We start from the raw sequence: 14,410 nt of genomic DNA, 5'->3' as shown, positions 1-14,410 counted from the left end.
GATTAAATTGATCAAAAGCAATTTTGATTAATTAAATCCTTTGAACTTGTATGATCCCATAGTCTAAATTGAGTGACCAAAAAACCCTTGGTCACTTAATAGACTTTTCTTCCAAGCTGTGGAGCTCAAGGCATCAAGACAAGATCTTCAATCAAGGCACCCTCAGTCACACCAAGCAACGGATTATACAAGACAAATCAAAGGTCAACACTTGGTAAATACGATTCAAATTATACGAAACGAGCCTTAAGTAATGAGGAATGATGAGAGGGAGTCTCTCCTACCCTTGTCTAGAGCGACTTTGCGTATGGGGCGTATGCCCCAAATATTCAAAGCGTTCGCCATTATTCATAGACTTTAGTACAATACGAATCGATTAAACTACCAAGTCTTCTTCATACAAAAACAACATCAACACAAGGATCAACAACAAAGGTTCTTCACCAGCAACTTGTCAGTCAAGATAAGTATCATACACTTCAAGTCCTAAGTAATGAGGAATGATGAGAGGGAGTCTCTCCTACCCTTGTCTAGAGCGACTTTGCGTATGGGGCGTAGGCCCCAAATATTCAAAACGTTCGCCCTTATTCATAGACTTTAGTATGATTCCTATCAATCGACTGTCAAGTATCTTATCACTTCACTCTCTTACTTCATTCACCATTCCATTCTAATCAATTCAATCTCTATCATCCATTTCCTCTTGCCTCCAGTCAATTTCTTTTCAACCCTGGTGGGCTGAACTACGAAAGCTCTGATTTCCTCATTGCACAATAAGGGTACGTAGGCGGAAGAACCTAGTTTCTTCACGGGCTACCCTATTTATTAATCCATCACTCTTTCATCAATCTCTACCATCTTTTGAGATCGATCATACTTCTCCTCGGACTCCTTGTCTATCCTTTTAGGACGTCCTAATGACTGTCCATCTCTTCAATCGAGAGTTGTTTGAGCAAACAACCCCAAGCACTTAATTCAGTCATTCTTTTTGGCTTTACCTTATAGTGGCGACCTGCTAGTCCACGTATTGGTAAATGCCTACCTTGCTCTTCGATTAAGAGTATATCCTTCTCTTGGATCCAAGATACTATCCTGAGTTGATCTCGAATTGCCAATTCCCCAACAAGTGATACACAACTCCTTGCGTTCCAGTACCACAATCATTCCTTGACTTGGTGTTTGTCTTGTGAGCCCCCGTTGCTTAGACAAATATCTCCCTCTCTCTATTCTCGTAGTTCCGAACTACGATTGCTCTGACTTCCTCATTGCACGATGAGAATACGTAGGCACGAGGATGCGAATCCTTGGTGAGCATACTTCTTATTATTCCTTCTTTCACCTTATGGCATCTTTCATATATTTCACTATCCATTATCTACCTTCGATTATAAATCGTTCACCCAGTAACATGTTATCTCTTTGACATCGAAATACACTCTCTTTGGAATTCCATATGCACCCTTTTAGGACACCTAATGTAGTCCGCCTTTCTACCTAAAGTTGTTTAGGCAAACAACCCCAAACACTTAATTCCTTCCCTTTTTAGCCAAAACCCTACAGTGGCGGCCTGCTAGTCCACGTATCGATTAACGTTGTTTCCCCCTATGGTAGAAACCCCATTTCTCTTATGGATTCCAATACACTTTCACCTTTCAATTTCAAACAATACTTATTCAGTCACTTGTTACCAAGTTCTTCTATTCTGTGACTTCGGTCACTTCATTTCGTTCATCCCATGATACACTCATATACTACCTTCTTTCACTTCATGTGATATACCTATTATTTGAGCCAAATACACTATACCTTTGAGCTCCATCTTGCACCCCTTTTTGTGAACCAAGAGCAGGGTTGTTTGTCTTGTCAGACCTTGTAGCTTAGACAAACCTTTCCTTACTTACTTTGCAGCCGTACGTAGGCAACCCTTTCTTTTCGGTTATTCCAATACAGTGATACAAGTGCTATACGCCCTCACTTGTTGGTTCATACCAGTTTTACTCTTGGGTTCACGGTTTCACCCCTTGTTGGAGTTCAAACAATACAATCTTTTGGTTCAGGTCATACCTTCTATCACTCCTTTCCACCTTCTACCTCTAGTTCCTTGAACTATGAAGCTTTGAATTCCTCATTGCACTATAAGGATACGTAGGCATGAGGGCCCCAATCCTCAGCGAGCACTTTATCTATTTCTTTTCCTTTCCCCTTTCTTTTACGAGTAATCTTTAGATATAACACCTATCCGAGCGAGAACGATAAAAACGATTCCCATGGAGTACCATGGATGTTTGGGGTGTTAATACCCCCCCCTTGCATAACCGACTTCTTTACCCAGTATATCTCTTCCCCCTAGGTTTTATCGATGTTTTCCCTTCTCTTTGGAGATAAATAAAGTTCGATGGCAACTCTGTTGTATGTTCGAGCGTGCAATACGTTCAAGTATATTTCCGCTAGCTTCAGGCTTCACTGGTGGTTTTTTGCATCGATAGAAGGAATGATTTGATCACACATGTTATTGATGCGTGCTTGAACTTTGAAGAGGGATGATTAGGAGAGGTAGAGACTGAAATCATTTTCCAAGGTTACCGGAATGATATATTTTATATTTTTGATGGAGAAGGCTGAGTGAGTTTTGGTGATGGTGTCGTGGGGACAGATGAGCCAATCAAGGGTGAGAGGGTTGGTTCAGTAGTTGTGGAGGTAGTTATTGATGTAGCCATGGATGGAGGTTGAGAGTGAAAGTATAGACAAACAGGAGGTGGTGGTGTGCAACTAGGAGTGTTAGGAGATGATCTAAAACCTAACTGATATCATATAGGAAAATAACTAAATGCCTTTCATTGTTAATCGAGTGTATTATATACATCGATTTTCCATCATTCTCTTAATGACTAATGCATACAAATATGAATGACTAATTACTACAAATAAACACAAATGAATGGTTATTATTATTTTCTAAATATATATGAATTATATCAGTGCTAATCTAGACAAGTCATAATTTGGCTTTAAAATAACTTTCATTTTGAGTCAACCTCTAGCCTATAAATAAAGATCTCCTCCCTCATTTCAAACAATTCAGAATCGTGTTTCATTTCAAATTTCTCCATCTCCCTCTCTAAACTTTTATTTTGTTTACTTATTCTCACTAAGAATTACCTGAAATGCTTTTCGAAAAAGTCTTTTTGCGAGTGAGAAAACTGTAATTTTGGAAGGTAGAATTGTAAGCTCACTAAGGAACTTTAGTTTACACATTGATTGAACATTTTATTCAATTAGGGATTGTTTGTTTGGGTTCAAAGGTAAACTCGTAAAACGCTTTGGTTTGAGGATTGTGTGATCAAGCCCTTGTTTAGGTTCGAAAGTTCAGCCCGTGATAAAAGCTTTCATAGATTTTTAGTTAGCCCGTGGTAAAACCAGAATTAAGTTAAATCTTAACCCGTGATAAAAGCGTGTTTCGATTCGAGATCAACCTAGTGGTAAAATCTGACAGGTTATTGGTTAATCTGGTATAAAACCAAGGGTTAGGTTCGAGAGCTCATCCTGGTGTTAAAAGCTCTTAAGGTTTGTTTAGAAGCTTGAAAATTAACCAATCCAAGATTCTTGTGGAAAGAGGACTGACCGATTCAATCCGTCGTTTGGAAGGAAGACTCACAACTTCATTCAATAATTTTCTATTTAGTTGGAAGTTAACTATAAACTTCATTCTTCTTGTATAAGGGGGTTCAAGAGTTTAACCTACTAAAAGCTCTTAATTTTATTTAATACTCTCAAGATCAATTCTTAGGGAGAGGAGTAAGTTTTTTATTTGTTTGAATGAATCTCTATAATTTCCGATGTCTTCTTTCTTCTCTTAAACCTTTAATTTTCCGCAATTTACATTGTGTATTTTTATTTTCTACTGCTAAAACTTAAAATAAAAATATTTTCTAATTCTGATTTCAATTCCAAAAGTTTTTTAAATATAAGTTTTTCAGAAACACACAATTCAGTCATTTTTCGTGTGTAAAGTCACATATCCAAGATACTTAGGGCAACTCTACCAACTCGACGATTTTATTTTAAAATTTATAAAGTCCATTTTAAAAATGTGATTGACTTAATCATAAATATCGTTGTTCTCATCCGTGTTATCGTGTTATCGTCTCTTCGATTGTCGATTTAGGTCAATTTCAATAACCAATCAAAACTATTTATGATTTAATGATTCAATTGTAGCTATGACATGGTCAAAATGGTGAGAAACAAACAGATCAAGCAGCTTGATCATATGATTCAAGTAGTGCAATTGCTAGCTCTAATAGAACACAATGTAGGCCATATTGCATATGATAGTAACCGTGACTGACACAACCTTTAATTACCACTCACGTGCAAAACAGAATGGACCACCACTTCCACACGTGCACGTGGTATACTGCAAGAATATTTGTAAACTAGGACACACAAAACTCTCGTGTGCATAGCTGATTTTCACAAACACAACAGATATTCTATTTTGGCAAATTTTTGTGTACGCCTTTTCCACTTCTCTCTCAGAGTTCATACACATTTTTGGTCATGCTGTCACATTCACAATCTTCACTTTATCAGAGATAAATCATAGAGAAAGTACATTCATTAATTGCTTCTATTATTAATTACCCATTATTCAATGATTAGCAAGTTTTAAATAGCGGCTCTCAGTCGCGAAAAGACTTCCCAATTTCGATTGATATAGATGTTACAATATTTTTTCTTATAAGCAGGTGCAAGAAAGATACTTTTACAATATTGATTGCGCGTCGCGATGAACAATCACAATTTTTTTCCATCATAAAATCTGTGAAAATATTAGTAACATTTCTCGATTTCGTTTTGTTGGAGTCATTTTCGCGTTAAACTACTGTTTATTAAAAACTGAATAGGAGGGACCCTTTTAGGCTTTCTTTATTAAATTATTTCATTGACTATAAATTTGGTGAATTGTTTATGAAAAACACATATGCATATAAACTTGTCACAAATTGTACCTTGTTTTCTTGCAGGATATTGTTACATTTTTTTTTCTGTTGTTCAACATTCAGAATCAAACATGAAAAAGCAACACACATTTTACTCAACCTCATCATCTTCTAAGCTAGGAGTTGGCAAAGATTCACAAGTCATATCAAAAGCGAAGCCGAAAATCCGTATAATTCATATATATGCTCCAGAAATCATAAAAACTGACGCTGCGAATTTCAGAGAGCTTGTTCAAAGACTCACAGGAAAGCCAGAAGATCATGAAAAGAGAGGTGCAAGAAGCAAATCCAAAACTGCACTACCTCAAACCAGAGATTCGATGATTGTGCAAGAAGATGAAAAAGATTTTCTTAGTCTGCAAAATGGGATCATAAGTGTAAAGAATGAAAGTGAAGAGGAAGAAATATGGAGAAGATCAAAGTCAAATGAAAAATTCAATGGTTTCTTAGATGGTTTTTCAGAATATGATGGTTTTATGGAAGAGTTAAGTACTACTATGCCGCTACTTAATTAAAATTAAGATCTTATTTTGATGTTTTGTTTGTTACTTTTCTTGCTAATTGATGTATGGATATTAATTACAAATATTAATCACAGAAAAAAATTTATGGTTATTGAAGATTGACAATTAATTATATATGAATGTGTTGTGATTTGAAGTGGCCCTTTTGATGCTAAAGAATCACTACAATGAGCATTTATGAACATTTGTTGATTTGGTACTTTGCTCTGTCTGTAATTGTTATAGTCATGCATTACTTTTCTTATTAATGATTGCAAAATTTAGTACAATTAATAGTCTGCCAAAAAAAAAAATCACATAATAACAATAAGTTGAAAATTTAGAACAATTGAAATTGTCTAGATCAGTTATTCTTTTTCTCCTATCTCTTGTTTTATTTCCTTATTATCATTTTATATAAATTGGAAAATGTTATTCAAGAGATCAATTAACAACATTGTGTTTTGTAAGCATTTTGAAATCAAGGTTTACAGAGGAATTAATAACGACACGTATATCTTTAATTTTTAAGACACATACTATTGTCCTGAAAATTAAATACAGACTAGTTATTCGTTATTCATTCTCTTTAATATTAGAAAATCAAAAGTATTAAAATAGTATATTGATAATCGAAACACATTTTATTTTATATATGACCATATTTTTAAAGCTATTTTAAAAATTGTCTGTCCCTTAATAAAATCTTCGATTCTTTGTTAAAAATCCGGCTCAAAATAATTAAGTTATTTAATTATTCCATAGGAGAATATATATAATTTAGTTTCAACTAGTTATCTAAATGTTAATGAATGGGATACCACTTTGGTGGCTTTTATAACTTAATGTAATGTCAAGGTTTGGCTTGTATAATTTACTTTTGTTTTACTCAAGATTGTGACAACATTTAACTTTGGATGGCAAAAAGTCAGCTCCTAATACAAATCTGAAGGGGCAAACCACATATCATAATACTCTTAAGTAGTCTATATATTAAATAGCAAAAGTCTTTTATTTATTTATATAACAATAATAACATTATTTTCTCACAAAGTCGGCAACATAAATTATTCATTATCATTGTCATTTGTTCCATTTTTTCTTCTTCTTTAGGATCTACTTGTGAGTTGGTTTTTGGAGGAATTTTAAAGAGAAAGACTTTATAAGATTACTTCTATATTTTAAAATAGATTTGTTAAATTTCTACTTTTTTTTTTAAATATCAAACCTACATCAAAATATATCAAAAACCAACCACTAGCAAATATATGTCATAAATATATCATAAGAGACTATCTCAATTTTATATACTTTGAGACTATCTCATTTTATATACTTTAATAACTTTAATTAGTCATATTGATTTTATCTCTATCTTGATGAACGGTTTTCCATAAAATAAACTCTTTCAACTAAGGCTTCTATCATTCTCATATCACCAAAACGTGGGAAGCACAATTCTAACATGTCTTTCTCAATAGATGCATGTAACTACAATTTGCTCTTTAATACATTAATTGACTTTAGTTATAATCTTTTTTATGTAACATCACTCTGTCCCTATAAAATATGTGCTTGTCTATATGCTGGCAAACAATCTTATCAATCTTATCAAAATTCCAATTTGCTATATAAATACAACAAGAATCCACCTTCAAATTTTAAGCTCAATATTTAAATAAACTATCCACTAAGAAAGATCAACATGATCTGAATATAAAAGACCAGATTGGCATTATTCACTAATATACTCATCATCAATGAGCTTTATTCTTCAACCCTTTCATATTTGCTAAAAGTACATATGATCAACAAAATTTGTGCTAAAGGTATCGCCGGTTGTCGAAGATCTCGGTCAATGCTTAATTCAGATTGCTTTTGTTTGGCGGTGCTATGGTGTTTGGTCATATGAGCGAGTTTTACCAATATATGATATACCTGATATCAATGACAAATCATTTTGTGCTTTAGTAAATTGTAAAACGAATCTTCATATAGATTGAATGCGAAAATTCTATGAAGAGAAGAAAAAATAATGACCAAACCTTATCCACCAATATGTATCATAGGCCTATTTGCTGTCTTCGCTATGTCAAACATACCGGCATGGGAAGGTTTCTTCCTCTTCACCTAAACCAAATAATAGGAAATGCTAAAGAAACATGAAACCTTACAATTTTAGTTACTATACCAGCATCCACTGTTGACTATTGTGCTAGGCAGGTTTCATGGTTTTAACCAATATTGCAGCCGCGACATAAAGATTTGCAGCATAATAGCAACTGCTGCCGCAGTTTAAAACCAATCACATTTTCAGGGAAGAATTTGACAAATTGTATTAGAATAGCAAGTAATATAGTTCTATTACTAAATCATCTTATTAAAGAGGATAACCAATGTTGGCAAAGATGCTAAATTTTTTCTAAATCGTCATGCTGAAATTCTGAATCTTGGTAATAATAACAAGAACATACCGCAGCACTTATTATCTCCCTAAGCTCATGATCCTCTGCACCATTCCGCATGGGATCTCTTAAGCTTACCTGCAGTGCAAGACAAGAAGCCCATGTAAGACCGTCACAGTAATCCATTTCTGAAGTTACACATGAAACATGTTATGTATATTTAATAGGAAGCAGAACAGCCATCATTTCACCCAAGTTGTGGCTTAAAAATGAGAAATAGTTTATTTTCATGACTGCAAGGAAAGGGTATGATTCATATGAATAATCCCTTAATTTACAAAATGACAATGTCATGCTTAATTTCCATGTCTTCTGTCAAAACCATATACTAACAAACTTCAAGATGGACAAACACCCTGAACCATACCCAACATTCTCATAGCTAACTATACGAATACGAATCTTTTATACACTTTTTAAGATCTTATCATGCCAAAGGCTTAAGCTATGAAGTATTGACACAAACACTGACAAAAAACTGACCCAGAAACAGTGGCCCTAGTAATAATCTGAAAAAATGGAATAGTAAAATGTAAACGCATATCTCGGTGTCGATACGTGTCAGACACCGGGCACACCTTCAATATAAAGTGTTAGTGTTACGAAAGGTTTACGTTCCTACTTTACTCATAAAAATCATTTATGTGCCTTAAATACCAATCCCTTTATCCTCTATTTCCCATGTGATCTAATTATCAGATTCAATACTCTTTTGGATTTAAGAAGCCTCCAATTTATCATCACCAACTATAACCAGATTCACTAAAAAACATAAACAAGAGTGTAACAGAATTGCGATCACCAAATTTAAGTGGCGTGCAAGATATACTGAACTATGATTGATGGTTAGAATATATCATACCTCTGAAGGTCCAAACAAACAAACTTTTAAGTTTCCATCGGCTAGTAGTCGCAATCTATTGCAACCAGCACAAAAATGTTCAGTCATTGATGTGATAAATGAAACTTTTCCTTTATGGCCATCTATGGTGAAATTCTTAGCCGTTTCTGTCGGGTGATCCTTAACTCTTTTTAAGCTAGTAAACTGTTTCGCCTGTTTGACAATGATGGTTATGAAGGCTCTCAACTATAAGAAAGCATTACAAAAAACTATAAAAACGAGATCTTCAGTACGAATTCTACCTTACCACTGTATCCAACATTTCTGAGTAAGGTACAAGTTTCTTGACATTCCAAACATTTCCATCAAAAGGCATGAACTCAATGAACCGAACATTAATTGGCTTTTCACGCGTCAGCTCAACAAAGTCACAGATTTCATCGTCATTGAATCCACGCATTACAACACAATTCACCTAGAATGCACCAGAAACATACAAGACACATTCAAATGTATAATCAGCAATATGCGAATGCCTTTATGAGTTAGTCAAAAAGGAAGATACTGATAGGGAGGTGAATCCAACGTTGTCCGTCGCAAATCGCAATAAATAGCAGTCAATTCAGATTTCAACATGCAATAGTGCTATAGCGGCTATTTTATAACATTTTGCACAAAATAACATATCGCAGAACAATAATGATTTGTTCAAATTCCGCTTTCTCTATAGTTAGTATTTGACAACATTCTGTACTAATAAATCGTATCCAAAACAAACAGTTGTGATTTGTTCAAATTCCCCTGCACTATAGCGCCGCTATTTAACAACACTTGGTGACCAAACCGAAAAATGTTTAAAACGTAAAGAAACAAGACCAAACATATACCTTAACCGGATCATAACCAAGATCAACAGCAGCATTAATTGAATCCATTACTTTGTTATGCCCTTTCCGTCTCGTCATAAGCTCAAACTTTGCCGGTACAAGCGTATCTACACTAATGTTCAAAGAAGTAAGTCCACACTCTTTAAGCTTCGGAAGTTTTCTCGCAAGCACAATCCCATTCGTAGTCATACACAACGTCTCCAACCCCTTCAAACTCGACAACTCAAAACATATATCTTCAATATCCTTTCTAATAGTCGGCTCACCACCCGTCAACCGTATTTTATTCACACCAGAACTCACAAACAAACCAGCCAATCGCAGAATCTCGTCTTTCGTTAAAACCTGAGAGGTAGGAGTCAGGTCCACACCCTCAGCTGGCATACAATACTTACACCTTAAGTTACATCTCTCTGTTAAGGAAATTCTCAAATAAGTATGAATCCTTCCAAATGAATCAACCAACATATCAGAAACAGAGTTCTCTTTCGGCTTTTCTTCTGATAACAAATCACAAGATATTACTGAAGTTTCTGTAGAATAATAATGACTAGAATTTCCTTTGATTAAGGTTTGAAGATTACAAATTCTCGACTCAAATTTCACCTGATATAACAAAATCAGTTTTACTAGCTAATCAAAATTTCATCATCACAATTTGAACATAAATATAACTATCAGAAGAGAACAATTAGACTAGATTAGATCTAAGTAATATCGATTGAAGTTGAAGAAGAAATGAGGTATAGTATGTTGTGATAGGTAAAAGAAAGTCAAAGATAGAGGGATTTTTTACCGGAATTGAAATTGATGTGTTGAATCGAATTGCCGAATGAAGGAATTTGGAGAAGTAGCGTCTCATGATGATGGATAGAGAAATAGCGAAAGAGGTGAAGCATAGAGAGAGAGTTTTTACGTGTTGGGTTTGAAGTGTGAAGATAAAAATTCAGCGAAAGAGACAACACAATCTCGAGTTGTTGACTCAATCTATATCCATATGGTTTTTATATGGTATCAGACCTATTAAATCGATAAATTCAGTCCAGAATGAATTCTTAAATCAACATCTTATTCCAATGCTTACATCAACTTCATCCGTGTTTTTTTAATAAAATAATATTAAAATTTTATTTTAAATAAAAAGTATTTTAAAAAAACATTTTTATAAAAACTAATTCTATAACAAATATATAATATTTTTTATTAATTATATTAATCATAAAAATACATGTTATTAATCATATATTTTCTTGATAATTTATTAATAAACTTCATTACTCTATTAACTAATAAAATAAATAATATAGACTAAATTCTGACATTAATTTATAATATTAATCTATTTTATTTTATTATTTATAGTTTTTAATTTTTAAAATTTATTAATTAAATTATAAATTAATTTTAAAATTTAATTAATATTATATATTTTATTAATTAGTAAAGTTGTGAAGTTGATTAATAAATTATCAAAAGAATAAATAATTAATAATATATATTTTTGTGATTAATATAATAATAAAATTGATTAATAAAAAATATAATATTTTTATTACAAATTTAAAGTTTTGAAAAACATTTTTTATAAATAATTTTTATTTAAAATAAATTTTTAATATTATTTTAGTAAAATAATATTATTTATCGTATAAATACGACAATATTTGATATAAATATTGATGTAGTATTACTCTTATTTTAATTATTTTATTCTATGTTTCATTTTATTTTAGGTTTTATTATGTAGGGAATTTTATTCCATGTTTCTGTACCGAATATTCCCACGTAGAATTCGGGTTTATGACATGACGAAAAGACTAAGACACTATTAAAAGAAAAATCATTCTAATTTATTTAAACTATTTTCTCTTCTAATTAGACACATCTTAATGACAAATGGTGTATAATTTCTAAGTTTGGTTTGTCCGTGTCTCTTTCTTATCTTCTTATTCTTTATTCTTTTTATCAGTATCGAATTCATGCATAATAATGAACACAAAAGAAATATATATATATATATATATATATATATATATATATATATATATATATATATATATATATATATATATATATATATATATATATATATATTAGTTATAGTGGTATAATATATCTAATGTGTATCATCTACATTGGATTCTAACAAGAAAGGTTTAGACAAGAGAGATTTTGTGAAAAAATCTACAGGTTGACAATGTGATAGAATTGGGGGAAGCTTCATGATACTTGTCTAAAAAATTTCCCTTACAAGTTGGCAGTCTATTCTTTCATGGAAGATTGATTGACAACAATGTGCAATACACTTTAAGTATCATATGAAAGGACAAAAGATTTGGCACAAGTAACGAAATAGGAACATGATCCATTGAAGTTCACGTGTGGTTACAGCTAATGCTCGATACTCTACTTCATAAGCAGCTAATACTCGATACTCTACTTCAGAAGAAGACCTAGAATGTGTGTGCTGCTTCTTTGTTATCCATGAAATTAAGGAGTGACCAATGAAAATACATGAGCTTGAGATGGATCTCCTTGCGTCTCTACGTCCTGCCCAATCAACTTCAGAAAAACCAAGGAGATGAATAAAGGAGCCTGGAGAAAAGAATAAACCTTTGTCAGGGCTACGAAACCATGTTTTGCAGGTGATATATCTTTAACAAGGACAACAACTTTTCTTGAACTTTTGATGATGAAAACTAATTGATGATGACTCAAATGTCTTAAGTCAAGCATAAGTGACGAAGCAGATAAAGAAGTAAACCTAAGTATTAGAGTTTGATGGACTTGACTATCTGATGATGGCAACCAAGTGGAATATAAACTCAAGCCTCATCTCATATAAACTCAAGCAAGTGCCTACAAAGAAAGCATATAACAAAGTCTTGAAGTACAAGATAAACCCACCTTAGTCTGAGTGAATATTGTGTAAAAGTAAAAGGGCATTCTCGTAAAGTGAATTGCTAAAGCGCACACACACTAAAACTTATTATTAAACTAATTTCTCTAAAAAAAATATTTTATAAAACGTCTTGAAGTTGTGCCAGGTAAATTGGGAGCATGCAAAATTCTTATGGGCAAAGTTTTTTCTTTTCTAATCGATTAGAGCACTTGTTTAATCGACCGGATCAGTTCAAAATTGAGATCTAAGCGATTACGACAGCATCTTAATGAGATATAACAACTAGATATCTTTTCTTTTCTTTTTGAAATTGGTAATCAATTACCATTGAAGTATATAATCGATTAGCATTAGTTTCTAATAGATTAGATTGTCTTAAAATGCATTAAAACCAATTTCCTTTTTGAGGAAGCCTCTACCCTACAAATAGAGGTACATTCCCTCATTTCATTTCATCCATAATCGTGTTTTGACACCTCTCTCTCTCTCTCTCTCTCTCTCTCTCTCTCTCTCTCTCTCTCTCTCTCTCTCTCTCTCTCTCTCTCTCTCTCTCTCTCTCTCTCTCTCTCTCTCTCTCTCTCTCTCTCTCTCTCTCTCTCTCTCTCTCTCTCTCTCTCTAATGTTTTAGCTGAAGTGCTTATTTGAGAAAGTTCTTTTGTGAGTGAGGATATTTTGTAAGTTTGAAAGGGTAAAATTGTATTCACCAAGAGAATATTATATATATATATATATATATATATATTATATATATATATATATATATATATATATATATATATATTGGTTGGATATTATCCATTTTATGAATTATTTCGTTGAGTTAGAGTAAAACCCGTAAAAGTTTTTGGTTTGGGGGGATTGTGTCATCAAACCCCTATTTAGGTTCAAGCTCAGTTCATGATTAAAAGCTTAATAAGTTCGATATTAACCCATGGTAAAATCTCATAGATTCTTAGTTAGCCTGTAGTAAAACCAAGATTAGGTTAAAGCTTGATCTATGATAAAATCTTGGATAAGGTTTGCGATTAGTCAAATATTAAAATCTCAAAGGTTATTGGTCAGCCCGTATAGAACCAAGGTTTAAGGTTCCTGAGCTCAACCTGTGGAAAAAGCTTACAAAGTTTGTTTGAAAGCTTGAAGACTAACCTTTCCAACATTGTCATGGAAAAAAGACTAACCGCTTCGATATACTGTTTTTGAAAAGAAGACTAACTTCTTCAATCCACCGTTTCGAAGAGAATACTCAATTGCCAAATTCCAAGTCTTACTGTTTAGGTTGGATGTCAACATGTTTTTCTTGTCGGGTTCTTGAGTTTTACCTATTAAAATCTCTCAAAGTTTATTGGATACTGTAAGACCCCAATTTTGACCCTAAGATCCCCCATGGCATCATAACATTGCATTTGCATAGCCTAAAGGATCATAAGCATCTTGGTTCCCTTTGCCTCTGGGTGGGACTCCTTGTGATTGGTTTGAGATCACCAAGCATGCTTGAATTATATATCATTGTTTCTCTTACTAACCAAAAGCACAAAAATGTGTCACTAACATCTTTTATTTGAAGCTTGAGTATCATCCAAGACACTTTGTGGATTCTATTCGGGTGATCAGTCAATACAAGGGAATGACGTGGGTTACTTCCAACATGTTCCAATGAGATCTATTCATCATTCAAACGTTAATCTTGAAGGAGCAAAAGTTTGTTCATGAGCTGTCATGCTCGCTAGGCGAGCAAAATGAGTCGCCTAACGAATCCCAAGAAAAGCCACCAGAATCACCTACGCTCAGAGGAATTTCTTGAACTGTCAT

At 33.1% G+C, this 14,410-nt stretch overlaps 2 protein-coding genes across 3 annotated transcripts; one reads left to right on the top strand and one right to left on the bottom strand.

Annotated features, from left to right (window-relative positions):
• Positions 1–4,907: 4,907 nt before the first annotated feature.
• LOC127134614 (VQ motif-containing protein 17) lies at positions 4,908–5,618 on the top strand. Its single transcript, XM_051061813.1, has one exon. It carries the CDS (start codon positions 4,985–4,987, stop codon positions 5,516–5,518), a length of 534 nt encoding a protein of 177 aa, XP_050917770.1. The 5' UTR covers positions 4,908–4,984; the 3' UTR covers positions 5,519–5,618.
• Positions 5,619–7,105: 1,487 nt separating this feature from the next.
• Positions 7,106–10,723, bottom strand: LOC127134588 (GTP 3',8-cyclase, mitochondrial). 2 transcript variants are annotated; one of them, XM_051061812.1, is made up of 7 exons: positions 10,496–10,723; positions 9,700–10,112; positions 9,120–9,287; positions 8,834–9,025; positions 7,981–8,049; positions 7,552–7,636; positions 7,106–7,444 (listed from the first exon to the last, which is right to left on the bottom strand). In XM_051061812.1, the coding sequence occupies exons 1-6, from the start codon at positions 10,596–10,598 to the stop codon at positions 7,553–7,555; spliced, it is 1,029 nt and encodes a 342-aa protein (XP_050917769.1). In that variant the 5' UTR covers positions 10,599–10,723; the 3' UTR covers positions 7,106–7,444; position 7,552. The 2 variants fall into 2 exon arrangements, with proteins under 2 accessions (XP_050917769.1, XP_050917768.1); XM_051061811.1 differs by having other exon boundaries at positions 9,700–10,305; positions 10,496–10,699.
• Between the last annotated feature and the right edge of the window lie 3,687 nt (positions 10,724–14,410).

The sequence above is a fragment of the Lathyrus oleraceus genome, chromosome 1 (assembly GCF_024323335.1).
Source record: "Lathyrus oleraceus cultivar Zhongwan6 chromosome 1, CAAS_Psat_ZW6_1.0, whole genome shotgun sequence".
NCBI lineage: Eukaryota > Viridiplantae > Streptophyta > Magnoliopsida > Fabales > Fabaceae > Lathyrus > Lathyrus oleraceus.
The sequence above is the reverse complement of the archived record's forward strand: the minus strand, read 5'-3'. Positions and strand labels throughout refer to the sequence as shown.

Excerpts from the sequence above, each read along its gene's own strand:
- LOC127134588 (XM_051061811.1), bottom strand. The coding sequence starts at position 10,561 with ATGAGACGCTACTTCTCCAAATTCCTTCATTCGGCAATTCGATTCAAC. Across the intron at positions 8,050-8,833 it reads GTTTGTTTGGACCTTCAGAG|GTAAGCTTAAGAGATCCCAT; the intron begins GTATGATATATT and ends CTTGCACTGCAG. Across the intron at positions 7,637-7,980 it reads GGGAGATAATAAGTGCTGCG|GTGAAGAGGAAGAAACCTTC; the intron begins GTATGTTCTTGT and ends TATTTGGTTTAG.
- LOC127134614 (XM_051061813.1), top strand. The coding sequence starts at position 4,985 with ATGCATATAAACTTGTCACAAATTGTACCTTGTTTTCTTGCAGGATAT.